Genomic DNA, 19,402 nt, shown 5'->3' on the forward strand with positions numbered 1-19,402 from the left:
ATTTATTTGTATTTTTTAGAGTCTAGGGAGATCCAATCAAACAACATCTGTCAAGCAACAGCTAATAGCAGACGACTCCACTTCCTATATAAGGGACATAGTCGCTCCCATCTTCACATCTAAGTACATGTTTGTCTTCCATGTGTGAAAGGTAACCTGGTGAATATCATAGAACCAGGGTTCTGTTAGGTAACCTGGTGAATATCATAGAACCAGGGTTCTGTTAGGTAACCTGGTGAATATCATAGAACCAGGGTTCTGTTAGGTAACCTGGTGAATATCATAGAATCGGGGTTCTGTTAGGTAACCTGGTGAATATCATAGAATCAGGGTTCTGTTAGGTAACCTGGTGAATATCATAGAATCGGGGTTCTGTTAGGTAACCTGGTGAATATCATAGAACCAGGGTTCTGTTAGGTAACCTGGTGAATATCATAGAACCTGGGTTCTGTTAGGTAACCTGGTGAATATCATAGAATCAGGGTGCTGTTAGGTAACCTGGTGAATATCATAGAATCAGGGTTCTGTTAGGTAACCTGGTGAATATCATAGAATCAGGGTTATGTTAGGTAACCTGGTGAATATCATAGAACCAGGGTTCTGTTAGGTAACCTGGTGAATATCATAGAATCAGGGTTCTGTTAGGTAACATGGTGAATATCATAGAACCAGGGTTCTGTTAGGTAACGTGGTGAAGATTATAGAATCAGGGTTCTGTTAGGTAACCTTCCGTTCTATTTCAATGACTTGTTAGTCTCTCACTTTGGGGATATAGTCAACAACCATAGAGCTCATATACTCTCTGATGCCAAGTCTAGACAGGATCATCCCTCAGAGGTCCCCACTCTACTCACCGTAGGTACACTTCAACTGTGAGAGACGGAATCTAACTGACATAACGGCCCTTAGCATCATCTCCATGGCACGTTCAACATCGGCACTCTTCACACAGAACAGCTTCACTGACGTGATTGTCTCATGGAGGCCTTTGTAAAGCTCCTGTGCATCGCTGACATAACGGCCCTCAGCCACCAACCTGTCTGCCGTTCTCTTCAACGTTCATGATGTGGACTTAGTGGTCAAGTTCCTCAGTGCTCCGTTCCTCTCCTTGCTTCTTTTGTATGCTGTTCTCCACTGTTTACACTTCTGATGCTGGTCTCTCTCATTTAATAAATCACTGATCTTTTCTTTTTCCCCCTGAATCAACATTCCTTTTCCATCTCTCTCTCAAGGTACTGTTCCCTTTTTCCTGGGTCAGCATTGTGACGTGCTAGACACTGCCTTTGTCGTTCTGCTGCTGATGTGGGTGCCATCATTCCCTAGATGTTTCAATGGAATAACGTTAAATCAAAGATTCTTATAATATAGACATGTATACACTATAATCATTGAGTAATTTAGGATCCAGAGCAACTTAAAGGAACAACTGAAGAGCCTTGACCAACTCTCCTACCACCAGGCTACCTGCCTTAAAATATATATTCTGTTCACATAGAACACATTACAGCATGTTTTATAAGTGAATATAAACAATATATAATGTATAATATATTCAATTATTAATTTGTTTAGATGCAATACTCATAAATAAAGTAAATAACTCAACCCTGTCACAGGTTTACAACCCGTTACATGTAGACTGAGGGACAGAGCTACATGGTGTGATTTTAATCAATAATCATGCATTTATTTGATAAATACTTTCTCAACAAAATAACACAAATGTATGTTTGCATTCAATTATGTGCACATTTTAATATTAATTTCCCAAGTAAAAATGAATTGAAACGCCTGGGGACATATAAAAAATATATTTTTTTGTAATTAATAAAGTTTAAATTAATTCTATATTTATTTCAATTCATTATACTGGACATTTCAATTTATATACAAAATCAGTCAGTGGGACTGAAATATTACCAGAGCTCAAGAATGACCCAAATACTGTTAGAATAGAAATGGTTTTCTCTGTCTGTTATTTTTTCACATCTAAATGTGGCCATACAACTCCCTTAAAGGGAAGGTAGCTAAATGTAACCACATATAACATATGGATCTGCATTAGTATAGCATCACAAGTCCCAATGCAAAGTTACACCTCTCTTTTCTATTTTTCCACTACATAAAACCGATCAGAATTCCAAAGAATGCCGAAGTCATGTCAGAATTGTTTTTTTTACAGGCTGTGAAGTAATATGGAGGACCCGGCTAGCCAGCCTATCCCCTACAATGTCAACTCTGACAGACATATCTTCAAATAGATCACTTCAAATTAAACCAAATCGTGTGCACTCATGACTAGTGGTTGTCTGTCATAGTTGAAGTGTACCTATGATGAAAATGACAGGCCTCTCTCATCTTTTTAAGTGGGAGAACTTGCACAATTGGTGGCTGACTAAATACTTTTTTGCCCCACTGTATGTATATTTATACACAGTGGGGAGAACAAGTATATGATACACTGTCGATTTTGCAGGTTTCCTACTTACAAAGCATGTAGAAAAGTATGTAGAAAAGCATGTAGGGGTCTGTCATTTTTATCATAGGTACACTTCAACTGTGAGAGATGGAATCTAAAACAAAAATCCAGAAAATCGCATTGTATGATTTTGTGAGTACACCCCTCACATTTTTGTAAATATTTAAGTAAATCTTTTCATGTGACAACACTGAAGAAATTACACTTTGCTACAATGTAAAGTAGTGAGTGTACAGCTTGTATAACAGTGTAAATTTGCTGTCTCCTCAAAATAACTCAACACACAGCCATTAATGTCTAAACCACTGGCAACAAAAGTGAGTACACCCCTAAGTGAAAATGTCCAAATTGGGCCCAAAGTGTCAATATTTTGTGTGGCCACCATCATTTTCCAGCATGGAGTACACGTCCTGGTAATCCGTCTGGCCCTGCGTTGTGATCGGAGGACCCATGCCAAACCTTTTCAGTCTCCCGAGGGGGAATAGGTTTTGTCGTGCCCTCTTTATATAGCCAAATTATTTTTCACCCAGGAACCTCGGATAAACAGTGGTTGTTGTGCACTGCTGCCACTACCAGGCCTGGAGTCCATTTTGACTTTGTTGATAGCGAGCTGTGTTAGCGAGCTGTGTTAGCGAGCTGTGTTAGCGAGCTGTGTTAGCGAGCTGTGTTAGCGAGCTGTGTTAGCGAGCTGTGTTAGCGGCCCTTGCAGAGCAAGGGGAACCACTACTTCAAGGTCTCAGGGCAAGTGACGTCACCGATTGAAATGCTATTTAGCGCGCACCGCTAACTAAGCTAGCAGTTTCACATCCGTTACACCTACTGATCAACCTATTGTGTGTATTGAACATTCGTATTAGACTGTACAGCTGGCTAACTGGCTACTGATCAACCTATTGTGTGTATTGAACATTCATACTGTACAGCTGGACAGCCTTACCTATTGTGTGTATTGAACATTCCAGTTTTACCACCCATCACCACCCTCATTCTCTTGAAGTCAAAGCCACAGTGTATTGTTGCTATAGGAGTTTTTGATTAATAATCCTATTTATTTCAAGCCACACTAAGATGTCACCATACTATTCTTTTAAAGCCCCACTATGTAAGACATACATCATCAGAGTGGGCCTCCCATTTAAATGTAAACAATGGAGCAAATGCATCACATGTGAACATCACTTGATTATCGGAGGGGTGTATTATGACATCAGATAGAACTACTCAGACATTCTAAATATCACTTGATTATCATTCTAGAAACTCAGACATTCTAAATATCACTTGATTATCAGAGGGGTATTATGACATCAGATAGAACTACTCAGACATTCTAAATATCACTTGATTATCAGAGGGGTATTATGACATCATATAGAACTACTCAGACATTCTAAATATCACTTGATTATCAGACAGTGTATTATGACATCAGATAGAACTACTAAGACATTCCAAATCAGGCTTCATCCATATCATGAAGGTGGATATTGATCCAACCGTTTCAAAAGTAATGACCGGGCTGACGGAAACAGGATATGCCTTTCCAATTTTATAAATGCAGGCAGACAATTTGTTAGTTCGTATGACATGGTGAGGTCTTCATGTGTCAGTAAACATGTATAAGCGAGAAATGGAGGTGGGAACTCCTTTATGTGCAAATATTTATATAATAACCATCACATCTTAGAGCTGCTGACTACAGTGCACGGGACAAGAACACGTTTTCTATTTCACGCAACAGTTTTTAAAACCATCAGTAGAGTTGAAAATGCGATGGAAACCAATTTAACTTGTATTTTTCATTCAGTACATGGGAATTTAACAGCAAACGTTGTTTTGAAAATGTGTATGTTTTATGCAGATTCTAGAATATTCACATGGAAATCTGTCGCAAATTGCATGGAAACTTAACAACGAAGGTGGATATTGATCCAACACCTGCCCCGTATTCAAACCAGCCCACTGGGCACAGACGTCACTTGAACATCTAGTTTCTATTTACATTTCTTTGAGTCGTCAACTAAAGTGAATTCAACACAAAATCAACACAAAATGTTACCAGTCATTGGATTTAGGTTGCCAGTTCGGTGAAAAATAAAAAATACCTGATGTTCATGGCTTTTTACAAATCCAATCAGTTTTCCACATTAATCAAACATCATGGATTTGTTTTGTTGAAATGACGTGGAAGCAAAGTTTATTCAACCAGTGGGAGGCTTGTAAATGACCCCAGGAAAATAAAACAAAGAACTCTTCATTGAGACAATGATAAACGGCAATCCGTGGGAGAGTTGAGGTGGATATTATAAAATAAGGATCTGCTGGAGTCCAAGTCAAACCAAGATTCTTTATTTCTGAGCTCAGAGAGAATAACAGAGTTACACAGCGCAGTGTAGACAGTCTGAATTCCTGAAGCATTGGGTGATGGGCACATATCTTTATAGTTTCCTGTTCCTGGGAGGGACTTTTTTCATACAAAAGACGGAGATGCAGCTGGTTTGCAACGCAGGACGATACTCCCAGGAACAGGAGATTATAATAGGTCAGTTTCACGAGGTTAGTCACATACTCAGATATGTGGACACATACAATTAACATTTTGCATGACAGAGTCTGTGAACATTTTAATGTCATTAAATCATCAGTGGGCCACAATGAAAATGTAAACAATGGAGCAAATGCATCACATCCAAATATCACTTGATTATCTGTAGTGCTGGAGGAATGACACAGCCAGATAAACACACATAGAGTTTAAAAAAGGACCATTTAAACACATGGAATCTGATTTACTCTATATACTCCATATTCAATTCATATTTTCCAATAAAAACATACAACTATATGTTTAAGTATACTTTGTACAATTCAATTTCATACGTTAAAAACAGGTAAACACATTCTCAATCAACAATATAAGACAATTGGAGCACTGTGTATGTTCTCTGATGAATTTTAAGTCAATGTGATGTAAAATATAAATTTACACACCAGAATAATTAAGTCAATGTGATGTTAAATATCAATATTCACACTGGGAGAAGTAATTATTCTCTCCTGTGTGGATTCTCACGTGACTTTTAAGTGACTGTGATGAGAAATATGTCTTCCCACAGTCTAAGCATTTGTAAAACTTCTACCCTGCGTGTATTCTCTCATTTTTTTCCCCAATAAACTTTTCTGTTTAAAACTTTTTTCACACTGGCAACACCCCTGTGTGTTTCCTCTCATGTTTTTTCAGATCCCCTGACTGGTTGAAGCACTTTCCACACTGGGAGCAGTGGTAAGGCTTCTCCCCTGTGTGTATTCTCTCGTGTCTTTTCAGGCTCCCTAACTGGTTAAAACTCTTCCCACACTGGGAGCAGTGGTAAGGCTTCTCCCCTGTGTGTATTCTCTCGTGATGTTTCAGGGACCTTATTAGGTTAAAACTCTTGCCACACTGAGAGCAGTGGTAAGGTCTCTCTCCTGTGTGTATTCTCTCATGATTTTTGAATTCCCCTAAATGGTTAAAAGTCTTTCCACACTGGGAGCAGTGGTAAGGTTTCTGCCCTGTGTGTATACGCTCATGATATTTGAGGGCGTGTAACCGATTAAAACTCTTCCCACACTTGGAGCAGTGGTAAGGCTTCTCCCCAGTGTGTATTATCTCATGTTGCTTCAGGGCCCCTAACAGGATAAAACACTTGCCACACTGAGAGCAGCGGTAAGGTTTCTCCCCTGTGTGTATTCTCTCGTGTATTTTCATGTTACCTGCCTGGCTAAAACTCTTTCCACACTGGGAACAGTGGTAAGGCTTCTCCCCTGTGTGTATTCTCTCATGTAGTTTCAGCTTCCCCAAATCGTTACACCCCTTTCCACACTGGGAGCAGTGGTACGGCTTCTCCCCTCTGTGTATTCTCTCGTGTCGTTCCAGCTTCCCCAAATCATTAAAACGCTTTCCACACTGGGAACACTGGTGTCTTCTTGCTGGTTTGGACGTCCCTGGCTCTGGTTCCTCTGAGTCTGGTCTTTCTCCTGCCAAAGACAGTGTTTAAAAAAAATAGATACCCAAATGAAACCTCCACATGATAAAACAGTTCTACGAGAGTAAATCCGAATCAGATCTCTCAATAACCCGAGGCCAGTTTTAACAATCTTAGTATGATTTTAAAACAAATGTAGAGCTTCCTGGTAATTACTGATATGTTTACACTACTTATTTTATTCATCCTGTTTTACAAGTCAGAACACAAAAAACTAAACAGTTCTAAGACACAGACGTCGCTGGATTCCAATCGAGCAGGAAGTTCTAAATATATAACTTTCATAGCTGTATGATACAGAATGTGACCTACACACTTCCTTAACTTCTTCGATATAGGGGGCGCTCTTTAAATTTTTGGATAAAAAAACGTTCCCGTTTTAAACAAGATATTTTGTCACGAAAAGATGCTCGACTATGCATATAATTGACAGCTTTGGAAAGAAAACACTGACGTTTCCAAAACTGTGAGCCAATATATTTATTTCATTTCATTTGCAATTTTCAGAACTAAGTTAAGGCAAAACCAAGATGAAATTTCATACAGGAAGTGCCCCAGATTTTGGATACGGGCTTGTTCCAATGTTAAACATAAAATAACTAAAGAAGTAATTTTGTGTGATTGAAAAACAAGTTTTTGACTTCAAGACACAAAGTGTCATCAGTAACATCTCCCGTTGTTGAAAGGGTTGGAACCTGCTAACCAAAGAGACTAATTTCTTATTTGCGTTCGCAGGTTTTCAACATTTTGACTATCTCCAGCTGATGTCATTTTTCCATTAAAGTAAAAAATAAGGTGAAATATTTGCCAAAGATGTTTTAAAATCGAATAGTAACTACAAAAACTTGAGGAGAAATTATAAATTGAACATGTAAAGTGTTGCATGTTTCTGAGCTGAAACAAAAGACTGCAGATTTTTTACATTTAGTTAACATTTATTCTCTGCCAAGATAATCCATCCACCTGACAGGTGTGGTTATCTTAGCCAAGCTGATTGAACAAAGCGGAGCGATTATTACACAAGGTGCATCTTTTGGGGAAAAACTGAACATTTGCTATCTAAATGTGCAGTTTTGTCAAAACAATGCCAAAGTTCTTCAGGAGGTAAATGATGGACTTTGAATGCTTTCCTTTTTTTATGAATATTTTTACATTGAAGACACTTAATGCTACCAGTCAATATTTACCAAATGCTTGTGTAGGGTGGACACTGAGAAAAATTACATATTTTGAAAATCTGAGATGACAGCTTTGATGGGTACAAAAGGCTCATCTGTGTCTATGGGACTGAGTTTATCTGGATTTGAGTTGACAATTGATTCATTACTTACTGATAAAAACCTAAAGCCGGGTTGGGGGTTAAAACAACACCAGGTGCAGATGACCACAGGATGAACCCAGCATGGGAGGGGTAAAATAACCAGCCCTGACTAAGCATTTATAAGAGCTCTGTTTTTCATTCAAGGTTAAGCTCATCAGCAACATCTCTCCCGTTGTTGAAAGGGTTCAACAGCTTCATTATTTCAATAATTATTTCTTATTTAACATTTACAGGTTACATTCAACATTTTGACTATCGCTCTTGTCATATTTTGGGTAAACTTACAAATTGGTGAAATATTTGGAAAGATGTTCTAAACTTTTCAGGGGGAGGGGGTGAGAGGGATAACTTTATCCTAAACAAATTATAAACGCAGGTGGGGTTTCAGGTGTCTGCAGGTTTGATTGACTCCGCTGAAACAAAAGACTGCAGAGTTTTTTACATCCCTGTTAGTTAACATTTTTCTCTGCCAAGATAATCCATCCACCTCAGGTGTGGTGGTAGGGATTATTCACAACAATGCCACAGAGGCGAGCAGGCCAGAGGTGGATGAACGCAGTGCCCTTGTTTGGGTGAGGGCCTGATCAGAGCCAGGTACTAAAATGTGCAGTTCCCCTCACAGCTCCAATGCCACACCATGTCTTGAGCGGAGCGTGAAACTGGAAGCCAGTGGAGGGACTGGAGGAATGTCAATTTTATATAGATTTTGGGAAGGTTGAGACACAAAGCACGGCGTTCAGGAATATTTGCCCGTTTAATGGCACAGGCAGGGTGGCCAGCCAACATCATTGTATTAATACTGTTTAGATGACGAAGTGCTTTGATTAGGACCTCTCATCTGTGTCTATGGGACTGAGTTGGGCCTCTGGATGCTTGAGCATGAAATTGATTCAGGAACTGATAAAAACCTAAATGTTAGTTAAAACAACACCAGGTGCAGATGACCACAGGATCACGCCAAGGTTCTTAGCGCATGGGAGGAGGACACAATGGAGTTGACTAAGCATTTATGGCTCTGTTTTTCATTCAAGGTGAGATCATAAGTCCTTCCCGGGAGGAACACAGTTCAAGGGTCTTGGAGTCAACAGCTTCATTATTTCAATAATTAATCCATATTAAATAAAAAATGATTGTTTGAAGAAATGACAAAGTCTCTCTCAGTATACATGAATTTCCATGACAACGCCCGCTGCGACAATTTCTTTTATTTAGACGTTCACAAATGTTGTACATTTTGACCATCACAAATGTCATGATATTTTGTGTAAAGTAAAAATAATTTTGGGGTAGATGTTGGTAAAAAAATAAATAAAACAACATGTAAAGTGTTGGTCCCATGTTTCATGAACTGAAATAAAAGACCCCAGAATTTTTCCATAAGCAAAGAAGCTTATTTCTCAAAAATATTGTGCACAAATTTGTTTACATTCCTGTTAGTGAACATTTCTCCTTTGCCAAGATAATTAATCCACCTGACAGGTGTGGCATGTAAATGTAAAGTCCATAGATTAGGGCCTATTTTATTCCTTTACAATGACTGACTAAAATTAACTGTAAATCGTTGAAATTGTTGTTTATATTTTGGTTCAGTATACACACACAGTGCATTCATTAAGGATCCAGACCCCTTCATTAACAACAGGCTAAGCTTTAAATTTGGTGTATTGCACTTGTGAATGCATGAAAGTTACATATTTCAAAAAAATATTTTTGAATTTCGCGCTCTGCCTTTTCAGCGGAATGTTAGCCATAAGAAGTTCAGACTCCATAATGTTTCATCATTAGATGCTACAGTCCTCCTTTAAGACTCCATAATGTTTCATCATTAGATGCTACAGTCCTCCTTTAAGACTCCATAATGTTTCATCATTAGATGCTACAGTCCTCCTTTAAGACTCCATAATGTTTCATCATTAGATGCTATAGTCCTCCTTTATACTCCATCATGTTTAGAATGTGTCTATCTATTCTACTCGATCTATTCTACTCTCATCCTTTCAGTTTTAATAATATTTAATAATAATAATAATAATGTTATAATAGGTAATAACTAACTTTAATAACTAGGGTTAATACCTGCCTGGCGCCCCAACAAAATATTTCTTTAGCCCCCTCTAACAATACCGCTACAGAATTAGCATAGTAGGCCATGTAATAGCTAGGGTTAATACATGCCTGGCGCCTAACAAAAATTTCTTTACAATACCGCTACAGAATTAGCATAGTAGGCCATGTAATTTAAGGTAATCTGAAATATTTAGGACTAACTTATTCCTTGCCACCCATTCTGAAACTCACTGCAGCTCTTTGTAAGTGTTGCTGTCACTTCAGTTTCCATGGTAGCTGACGTGTACAGTGTTGAGTCATCCGCATACAGACACACTGGCTTTACTCAAATGTCATTGGCATCTTTGATGAAAACCTGCTCCAGAGCAGAACCTGCTGCTTGAACAGAGTTCTGAGTAGAGGGTCTGAATACTTAAGTAAATGTAATATTTCAGTTTTGTATTTAAAAAAAAAATTAATTAGCAAAAATATCAAACAAAAATGTTTTTGCTTTGTCAGTATGGGGTATTGTGTTTTTAGAATAAGGCTGTAACCTAACAAAATGAGGAAAAAGTCAAGGGGTCTGAATACTTTCCGGAGGCACTGTACTCTCCGATGCCAAGTCTAGGATCATCCCTCAGAGGTCCCCACTCTACTCACTGTATGTGTAGTGATGTCCAGTCAGTAGAACCGCATGAAGGTATATCACCACAACATGCATCATTACAGATCTCTTGAACAGAGATGCCTTTAAACAATGTATATGATGTAGCCATACCTCTGGTGGATTGAGCCATCAAGCCCTCCAGAGGTGTCAGATCCTTGCTACTATAGAACCTCATGAAGGTACGGGGGTGGAACTCATGATACGGATGTAATGGTATGGCTAAAGTAAAGCGGTTTTAAACAAGAAAAATCTAATTTATATTCTTTCCAGCAGCTCCAACAGCAGAAATGGCCTCAAGCACAAGATAAAAATCCCAGGATGGGACTAGCTGTTTGGGTACCGGGAGTAGGTGACCCTTCATAAAACAACAGATCAGGGGGTTCCAATGTATTGTTGTTGCAGCCTAAATGGCCAAATACACCTTTAGAGTTGAAAATGCTTCCCTTCGTCAGAAAGCAGCTCTGTTTTAGACTGATAGACTTTAGACTGATTTGTTTCTGATCTCATCATCTGTTAAATACACAGACCCCTTATTGTGCTGTAGTGAGTGTGTGGCTCTAGCACTCTGAATAGAGTTCATTATCAAGGAGGACGGTCACGTGTGTTGAGAAGTAGAGGATCACTAGTTTGAGTCCAGTATGGGGACAGAGGAGGAAACTAAACTGTTAGCAGCACACTGTCGTCAGTTACATATGAAATCAATAAAGTTAGTAATTTCCAAATGAAACCATGTTCTTTAAGGTCTGTATGTTGTAGTTCAGGCTTTATTTGACCTGTTAGAGTAGGAAATTAAATTAATTTTGTCCATTACAGAGATGGAGGCCAAGACAACAAAAAAAGAAGCTTGTTTTAAAATAGATATTTGCCAGTTTAACAAGTCCTGTAGATCAGATGTTAATGAAGCATTTCAGACCACATTGAAGTGTATGGAGTTTAGTTTGCCTGTCCTACAGTCTGGTAAAGATAGGGGGGTTGACCGGGACAGACAATGTAACATCCATAATGTATTTAGGGAAGGTTTCTGGAAAACAAGCACCTTACATTGGTTCGTCTTGAAAACTTTCTCTCTAAAGCTAACTTTCATCAAGGTTTTATATGGTCTATTGGTTTCTCTCTTTTCATTGGCAGAATCCTTTTCAGTGTTATGATATTCATAACACCCATTTCCACCAGCCTATCTTCCTGTCAACTAACAGAACTCTGCTGGTTGTCCCGGTAACAGATATCAGTGGGCAGATCAATTTTATTTGTTCAAACTAAACTACAGCACTTACTTAGATCAGTCAAATCTGATGCTTTCTTCTCTTCTCCACCTCTCACAGTTCCACTCAGCCCCGTTGTTTTCCTGCAGTCCACCAGCAGCACAAACAACCTCTTCATACCCAGCAGTAAGTTGCTACCGGGAGAGACACGACACGGGGACTCCGGGAGGGAGGAAGGGCTAGCGTTGTCCTGGTAACCATAAAGAGGGGACACAGACACATATCATTATGGATGCTTATGTCACTGTTGTCATGAAGTGCTTCACAGAAACCCAGCCTAGACCCCGATAGAGCAAGCTGTATGCTAGACCAGACCAAGCTGTACCATCTGGTGTTCTGATCTGGAGAGACTCTTCTCTTCCTCGTCAGCATCAGGATGTTGTTGAGGCTCCCCAGAGGATCCATAATAGTCATGTCTCTCTCCTGTGTGAACAAGAACATCAAACAGATAGTTAACTTATGACCGTCTATTAAAATCATAGGGTCTTAGACGAGGCATTAGTCGCCTAAAATGCAAATGTTAAAGGGTAGTTCCACAAAATGGGTGCCTTTTGCGTCCCTTTGATATTTAAAGTATAAATTATGCTCCAATATTGCATTTTAAAAGCCTGTTATACTAGATGAGATGCACTTTAATGTAGACCACGTGGAGAATTTAATAAATCTAATTTAAAAGATCCCAAAATATATGTACCAAAGGCAGATTGACCCTTTAACAATTTATAAAGTACTGAACAACATATTCAAGTGTAGAACTTCAGTAGAATGCCCTTAAAACCCCACATTAGTTCAACAACTGCATAGTTTGTGCCCCTGTTTAAGACAGTACTCACTGGTGTTGATCAGATATGCTGTCTCCTCCTCTTTCACACTCAAAACGTCTTCCTTCTTCACCTCTTCTGCGATAGCATCCTCTTCCTCTCTAAAGGTTCTTCCTCTGTTTCCTCAATAACATCATCTTCTTCTTTCACGACAATGTTCAGCCCCAAAGCTTCATTCTGCATACAGCAGACCTCTTCTTTAGCAGGGGAGGAGTAGTTTAGTGAGCTCATGGTCGGGATGTTAGAATTAGCGACTAGCCTAGTGCTAGGTAGCATTAGCGGCTAGGCTCAGTATCAATGTTTAACAACTTTGCAAATTGAACAAGCAAAATAGGTTAAAGTTAATCAGTTGATTACGTCAAATGAACTGCGTTAACAACACTGAAATTAGCTAATGTACATTAATAATGTCTAAAGCGTCAATCTTTCGGTTTTATGTTGGCTAGCAAGCTACCGAGGTGGTTGAACGAGTAGCCGTGTTGTTGTTCATGTCCAGTCCTTTATACGTTACGCAAGAAGCATCACCTGAAAGACGCTCATCGCCATCTGCTGACTGGAGTGGGTAACGCAGTTTGGAAACAATAGTTACTACACTTTTTGCATCGGATAGAGCATCATAATAATTTAACAATAAGCTGATATATTTTCTCTTACGTCTTACAAATAATTATTTCCTGTACACTGAAGTAGAAGCTTAATGAATTTGTAAATGATGAATAAATACTGTGTTTTAATACACATTTGCTCTGTTCATTTTTCACATTCGTTTTTATCTAGATGTGACGGTACTAATCCCTTAAAGCTACGCTCTTTAAGATACAAATCATCCTGTAAACCAGGGGTGGGCAACTCCAGTCCTCGGGGCCTGATTGATGTCACACTTTTTCTCCATCCCTAACAAACACCGCTGATTAATCAAACTGCATTCTAAACTGAAGATCATGATTAGGTGATTATTGGAGTCTGGTGTGTTAGCTTGGGCTGGGGTAAAACTGTGACACTAATCAGGCCCTCGAGGTCTGGAATTTCCCAACCCCGCTGGAAACAATAGAGCAAATGCAGCACATGCAAATAGCACTTGATTATCTGTAATGCTTTACACGGAGTCTACAAAAGATTAAGAACACCTGCTCCTTCCGTGACAAACTGACTAGGTGAATCCAGGCTAAAGCTATGATCCCTTATTGATGTCACAAGTTAAATCCACTTCAATCAGTGTAGATGAAGGGGAGGAGATGGCTGAAATAAGGATTTTAAAGCCTTGAGACAAATGAGACATGGATTGTGCATGTGTGCTATTCAGAGGGGGAATGGGGAAGACAAAATAGTTAAGAGCCTTTGAACAGGGTATGGTAGTTGGTCCCAGGCGCAGGTTTGTGTCAAGAACTGCAATGCTGCTGGGTTTTTCCAGCTTCCCATGTGATTTGTTTTCTCATGAGCATGGCCTTATTTCTATTACGGCATATTGGATGACTGTCATTCATATTCCATTCACCCTGTTCAATGGAACAGCAACAGGTTTAGGCTACTACATGATACTAGAATTTCCCTATACCCATCATGAGATTGCTACAACCTAGCCTATGAATGGAAGTTTAGAACGTAGGTGCACACAGGTCGAGATACGTTTTTTTAGGTGACAGACAGTGACAGACAGTCGTGAAGACATCAGCAAGTAATTATCATGGTCCAAACACACCAAGACAGTCGTGAAGAGGGCACGACAACAACTTTTCCACCTCAGGAGAGTGAAAAGATTTGGCATGGGTCCTCAGATCCTCAAAACGTTCTACAGCTGCACCATCGAGAGCATCCTGACCGGTTGCATCACCGCCTGGTATGGCAACTGCTCGGCATCTGACCGTAATGCACTACAGAGGGTTGTGAACATCACTGGGGTCAAGCTTCCTGCCATCCTGGACCTATATAAAGAAAGCCCAAAAAATCAGATACTCCAGTCACCCAAGTCATAGACTGTTTTCTCTGCTCCCGCACGTCAAGCGGTACCGAAGTCTAGAACCAAAAGGCTCCTTAACAGCTTCTACCCCCAAGCCATAAGACTGCTGAACAATGAATTAAATGGCCACCGGACTATTTACATTGACCCCTCCATTTGTTTTGTCCACTGCTGCTACTCGCTGTTTATTATCTATGAAATGTCACTTCACCCCTACCTACATGTACAAACTACCTCGACTAATCTGTACCCCCGCACATTGACTCGGTACCAGTACCCCCTGTATATAGCCTTGTTATTGTTATTTTATTGTGTTACTTTTTATTATTTTTTACTTTAGTTCATTTGCTCAAATCTTCTTAACTCTTCTTGAACTCTACTGTTAGTTAAAGGGCTTGTAAGTAAACATTTCACTGTAAGGTTGTTGTATTCGTGTTGTATTCGGCGCATGTGACAAATAAAGTTTGATTTTATTTGACAAATTCAGGTATGTTTATCCTGTTTTTTTCTGTTTAAGAAACCTTTGTCAACAGAATCGGCAGAATGAATACACCACAGTTCACTTTCATAACAGCCACGTTGTATTCCTTCTCTCCTCCTCTCACCTTTTCCCTTCGCTTCTGGACTTCATTGCACAACACATCAGCTGTATGTGACCAGGAAAGAAAACATTTACAAGCCAAACCATTTCATAACTGAAACACACAGCCTACATCGTTGTCACCATATTAGCTAAAGTAACATCATAGTCAACAGAGCTAATAGAACAAACGCGCTAGTAAACCTGCTACAATCATGCAGTAATGTTACAGTGTACAGTCAGTAAGCAGTTTAGCATTTACATTGGTGGGCCCCGGTGGCAATACATTTATAAAACCAAAAGCTTACCTTGACTTGGAAGAGTTCCAGTGTTGTGATGGATAGTCATAGCCAGCTAGCATCCCTCTGTTTGAGCAGGGTGTTTCAGTAGGCTAAACTAGCTAGCTGCATTTGCTAGCTAAGTAAGTGAAAATTAAAGTGGAAAATAAATGACAATATATCTCTCTCTCTTGCTTCTCCTTCATTTTGGAATGAATGAATTTGTTCAAAACTGTTCAAAAATGAACTTTCTCTCTTTTTGAGTCAACTACTCACAACATTTTATGCACTGTAGTGCTAGCTAGCTGTAGCTTATGCTTTCAGTACTAGATTCATTCTCTGATCCTTTCATTGGATGGACAACATGTCAGTTCATGCTGCAAGAGCTCTGATAGGTTGGAGGACGTCCTCCGGAAGTTGTCATAATTACTGATTAAGTCTATGGAAGGGCTTGGGATCCATGAGCCTCCTAGGTTTTGTATTGAAGTCAATGTACCCTGAGGAGGATGGAAAATAGTATGTTTTATTCAATGATTTGGTGATGTGATTATATTTAGTATAGTTTTATCCAGAAATTATTTTTTTAATGTTTTACCAATTTATTTTGTTCTGAAAATCACTCAGGAGGATGGTCCTCCCCTTTCTCCTCTGAGGAGCCTCCACTGAACCCAAAGGACATCCAGCCAACTTGACACAATTGTGGGAAACATTGGAGTCAACGTGTGCCAGCATCCCTGTGGAACGCTTTGGACATCTTGAAGAGTTCATGCCCCACACGAATTGAGTCTCTTCTGAGGGAAAGGGGGAGGTTCCTAGTCCATATTTGATGTGATATTTTCCTTTGGAGACAGGATTGCGTCACGGCACAGATCTGGGGAAGTGAACCAAACACATTTCTGCAGTATTGAAGGTCCCCATCATTCTTAAAAATAAGAAGTTTGAAACCACCAAGACTCTTCCTACTGCTGGCTACTCCAACAAAACAAACGATCGGGGGAGAAGGGCCTTGGTCAGGGAGGTGACCAAGAACCCAATGGTCACTCTGACAGAGCTCCTCTGTGGAGATGGGAGAACCTTCCAGATGGACAACCATCTCTGCATCACTCCACCAATCAGGACTTTATGGTAGAGTGGCTAGACAGAAGCCACTCCTCAGTAAAAGGCACATGAAAGCCTGCTTGGAGTTAGCCAAAAGGCACCTAAAGGACTCTCACACCATGAGTAACAAAATTCTCTGGTCTGATGAAACCAAGATTGAACTCTTTGGCCTGAATGCCAAGGGTCACGTCTGGAGGAAGTGTGGTGGTGGCAGTAATATGCTGTGGGGATATTTTTCAGCAGCATGGACTGGGAGACTCGTCAGGATCAAGGGAAAGATGAACGGAGCATTGTTGAAAACTTGCTCCAGAGCACTCAGGACCTCAGACTGGGGCAAAGGTTAACCTTCCAATAGGACAACGACCCTAAGCACAAAGCCAAGACAACTCAGAAGTGGCTTTGGGAGATGTCTCTGAATGTCCTAGAGTGGCCCAGCCAGAGCCCGGATTTGAACCCGATGGAACATCTCTGGAGAGACCTGAAAATAACTGTGTAGCGATGCTCCCCATCCAACCTGACAGACCTTGAGAGGATCTGCAGAGAAGAATGGGAAAAACATGAGGCTCCTGCTGCCCTCAAGGGCACATTTACATATTTTTCACCTAGTCATCTCTGGGGTTAAAACCAGAGACCTTTCAGTTACTGGCCCAACACCATTAACCGCTAGGCTACCTGCAGCAGGAGTCCCATGTTGACAGGAGAGCCCATCTTTATTTCTCCCTCATTATGAACATTCATATTAGTCAACAGTCCTACTGTGTGTATTGAACATTCATATTGGACTGTAGCAGCTAGCTAACTGGCTACTGATCAATCTATTGTGTGTATTGAACATTCATATTGGACAACCTTACCTATAGAGTAGCACCACCACCCATCAGCCTGTTCTCTTCTTGATGTCAAAGCTGCAGTGTATTGTTGCTATGAGTTTATGATTAATAATCCTATTTATTTCAAGCCCCACTAAGATGTCACCATACTATTCATTTAAAGCCCCACTGTTAGATATAAATCATCAGAGTGGGAAACCAACTGACATGGAAACAATGGAGCAAATATATTACGATCAGAGGGGAGAAGCATTACCAGAGAAGCATTTTCCTGTGGTCTCTTGTGTGCACATAGGGCAGAATTCCCTTACAGACTATGCAAACAATTTGGGATTTTCAACACATTCATGTTTCTTATAAAAAGAAGTGATGCAGTCAGTCTCTCCTCAACTCTTAGCCAAGAGAGACTGGCATGCATAGTATTTATATCAGCCTTCTGATTACAATTAAGAGCAAAACAAGCCACTCTGTTCTGGGTCAGCTGCAGCTTTACTAGGTCTTTCCTTGCAGCACTGGACCACACGACTGGACAATAATCAGGATTAGACTAAACTAGACCCTGCAGAACTTGCTTTTTGGAGTGTGGTGTCAAAAAAGCAGTCTCTCTATATTACGGATAGACCTCTCCCCATCTTTACAACCATTGAATCTATATGTTTTGACCATGACGGTTTACAATCTAAGGTAATGCCAAGTAATTTAGTCTCCTTGTTCAACAGCCACACAATTCATTACCAGATTCAGCTGAGGTCTAGAACTTGAGGAATGATTTGTACCAAATACAATGTTCTTAGTTTTAGAGATGTTCAGGACCAGTTTATTACTGGCCACGCATTCCAAAACAGACTGCAACTCTTTGTTAAGGGTTTCAGTGACTTCATTAGCTGTGGTTGCTGGTGCTTATATGGTTGAATCATCAGCATACATGGACACACATGCTTTGTTTAATGGAGTGGCAGGTCATTGGTAAAAAAATAGAAAAGAGTAGAGGGCCTAGAGAGCTGCCCTGCGGTACATCACACTTTATATGTTTGACATTAGAGAAGCTTCCATTAAAACCCTCTGAGTTCTATTAGATAGATAGCTCTGAATCCACATTATGGCAGAAGTTGAAAAGCCATAGCACAAACATTCTTAAACAACAGGTTTTGGTCAATAATATCAAAGGTTGCACTGAAATCTAACAATAGAGCTCCCACAATCTTCTTGTTATCAATTTCTCTCAACCAATCACCAGTCATTTGTGTCAGTGCAGTACATGCTGAGTGCCCTTCTCTATAAGCATGCTGAAAGTCTGTTGTTGATTTGTTTACAGAGAAATAGGATTCTATTTTTGCCCTTCTTTTTTTAACGTTTTTTTTCCATCATTCTTTATATCATTGATCTTGGCTTCATAATAAAGTTTATTATTTTTGTTGAGTTTGGTCACATCATTTCTCAATTTGCAGTACATAAGCCAGCCAGATGTGCAGCCAGACTTATTCACCACTCCTTTTGCCCCATCTCTTTCAAACATACAGTTTTTAAATTCCTCATCAATCCGTGGAACAGTTCTAACAGTCAGTTTCTTAACAGGTACATGTTTATCAATAATTGGAAGAAGCAATTTCATCTGGTAAAAACAGGTAAACACATTAGTGGTAAGGCTTCTCTCCTATGTGTATTCTCTGATGTTGTTTCAGGGGCCCTAACTGGTTAAAACACTTTCCACACTGGGAGCAGTGGTAAGGCTTCCCACCTGTGTGTAATCTCTCATGAGCTTTCAGGTTTCCTTTCTGGTTAAAACTCTTTCCACACTACATGCAGTGGTAATGCTTCTCCCCTGTGTGAATTTTCTCATGAGCTTTCAGGTTTCCTTTCTGGTTAAAACTCTTTCCACACTGGGGGCAGTGGTAAGGCTTCTCCCCGGTGTGTATTCTCTCGTGTTGTTTCAGCTCACATAAGTGGTTACAACCCTTTCCACAGTGGGAACACTGGTGTCGTCTTGCTGGTTTGGACGTCCCTGACTCTGGTTCCTCTGAGTCTGGTCTTTCTCCTGCCA

The 19,402-nt window shown here is 39.9% G+C and overlaps 1 protein-coding gene across 1 annotated transcript; it reads right to left on the reverse strand.

Annotated features, from left to right (window-relative positions):
* Positions 1–4,812: 4,812 nt before the first annotated feature.
* On the reverse strand, positions 4,813–13,108 carry LOC135566691 (zinc finger protein 239-like). Its single transcript, XM_065014332.1, has 4 exons — positions 12,631–13,108; positions 12,123–12,220; positions 11,810–11,987; positions 4,813–6,493 (listed from the first exon to the last, which is right to left on the reverse strand). Exons 2-4 carry the CDS (start codon positions 12,123–12,125, stop codon positions 5,676–5,678), a joined length of 999 nt encoding a protein of 332 aa, XP_064870404.1. The 5' UTR covers positions 12,126–12,220; positions 12,631–13,108; the 3' UTR covers positions 4,813–5,675.
* Between the last annotated feature and the right edge of the window lie 6,294 nt (positions 13,109–19,402).

The sequence above is a fragment of the Oncorhynchus nerka genome, unplaced genomic scaffold (genome assembly GCF_034236695.1).
Source record: "Oncorhynchus nerka isolate Pitt River unplaced genomic scaffold, Oner_Uvic_2.0 unplaced_scaffold_3728, whole genome shotgun sequence".
NCBI classification, from domain to species: domain Eukaryota; kingdom Metazoa; phylum Chordata; class Actinopteri; order Salmoniformes; family Salmonidae; genus Oncorhynchus; species Oncorhynchus nerka.

Coding starts and splice junctions, on each gene's coding strand:
- LOC135566691 (XM_065014332.1), bottom strand. Junction 6,494..11,809: donor ATCAGATTTGACTGATCTAA/GTAAGTGCTGTA, acceptor TGTCTTTGGCAG/GAGAAAGACCAGACTCAGAG.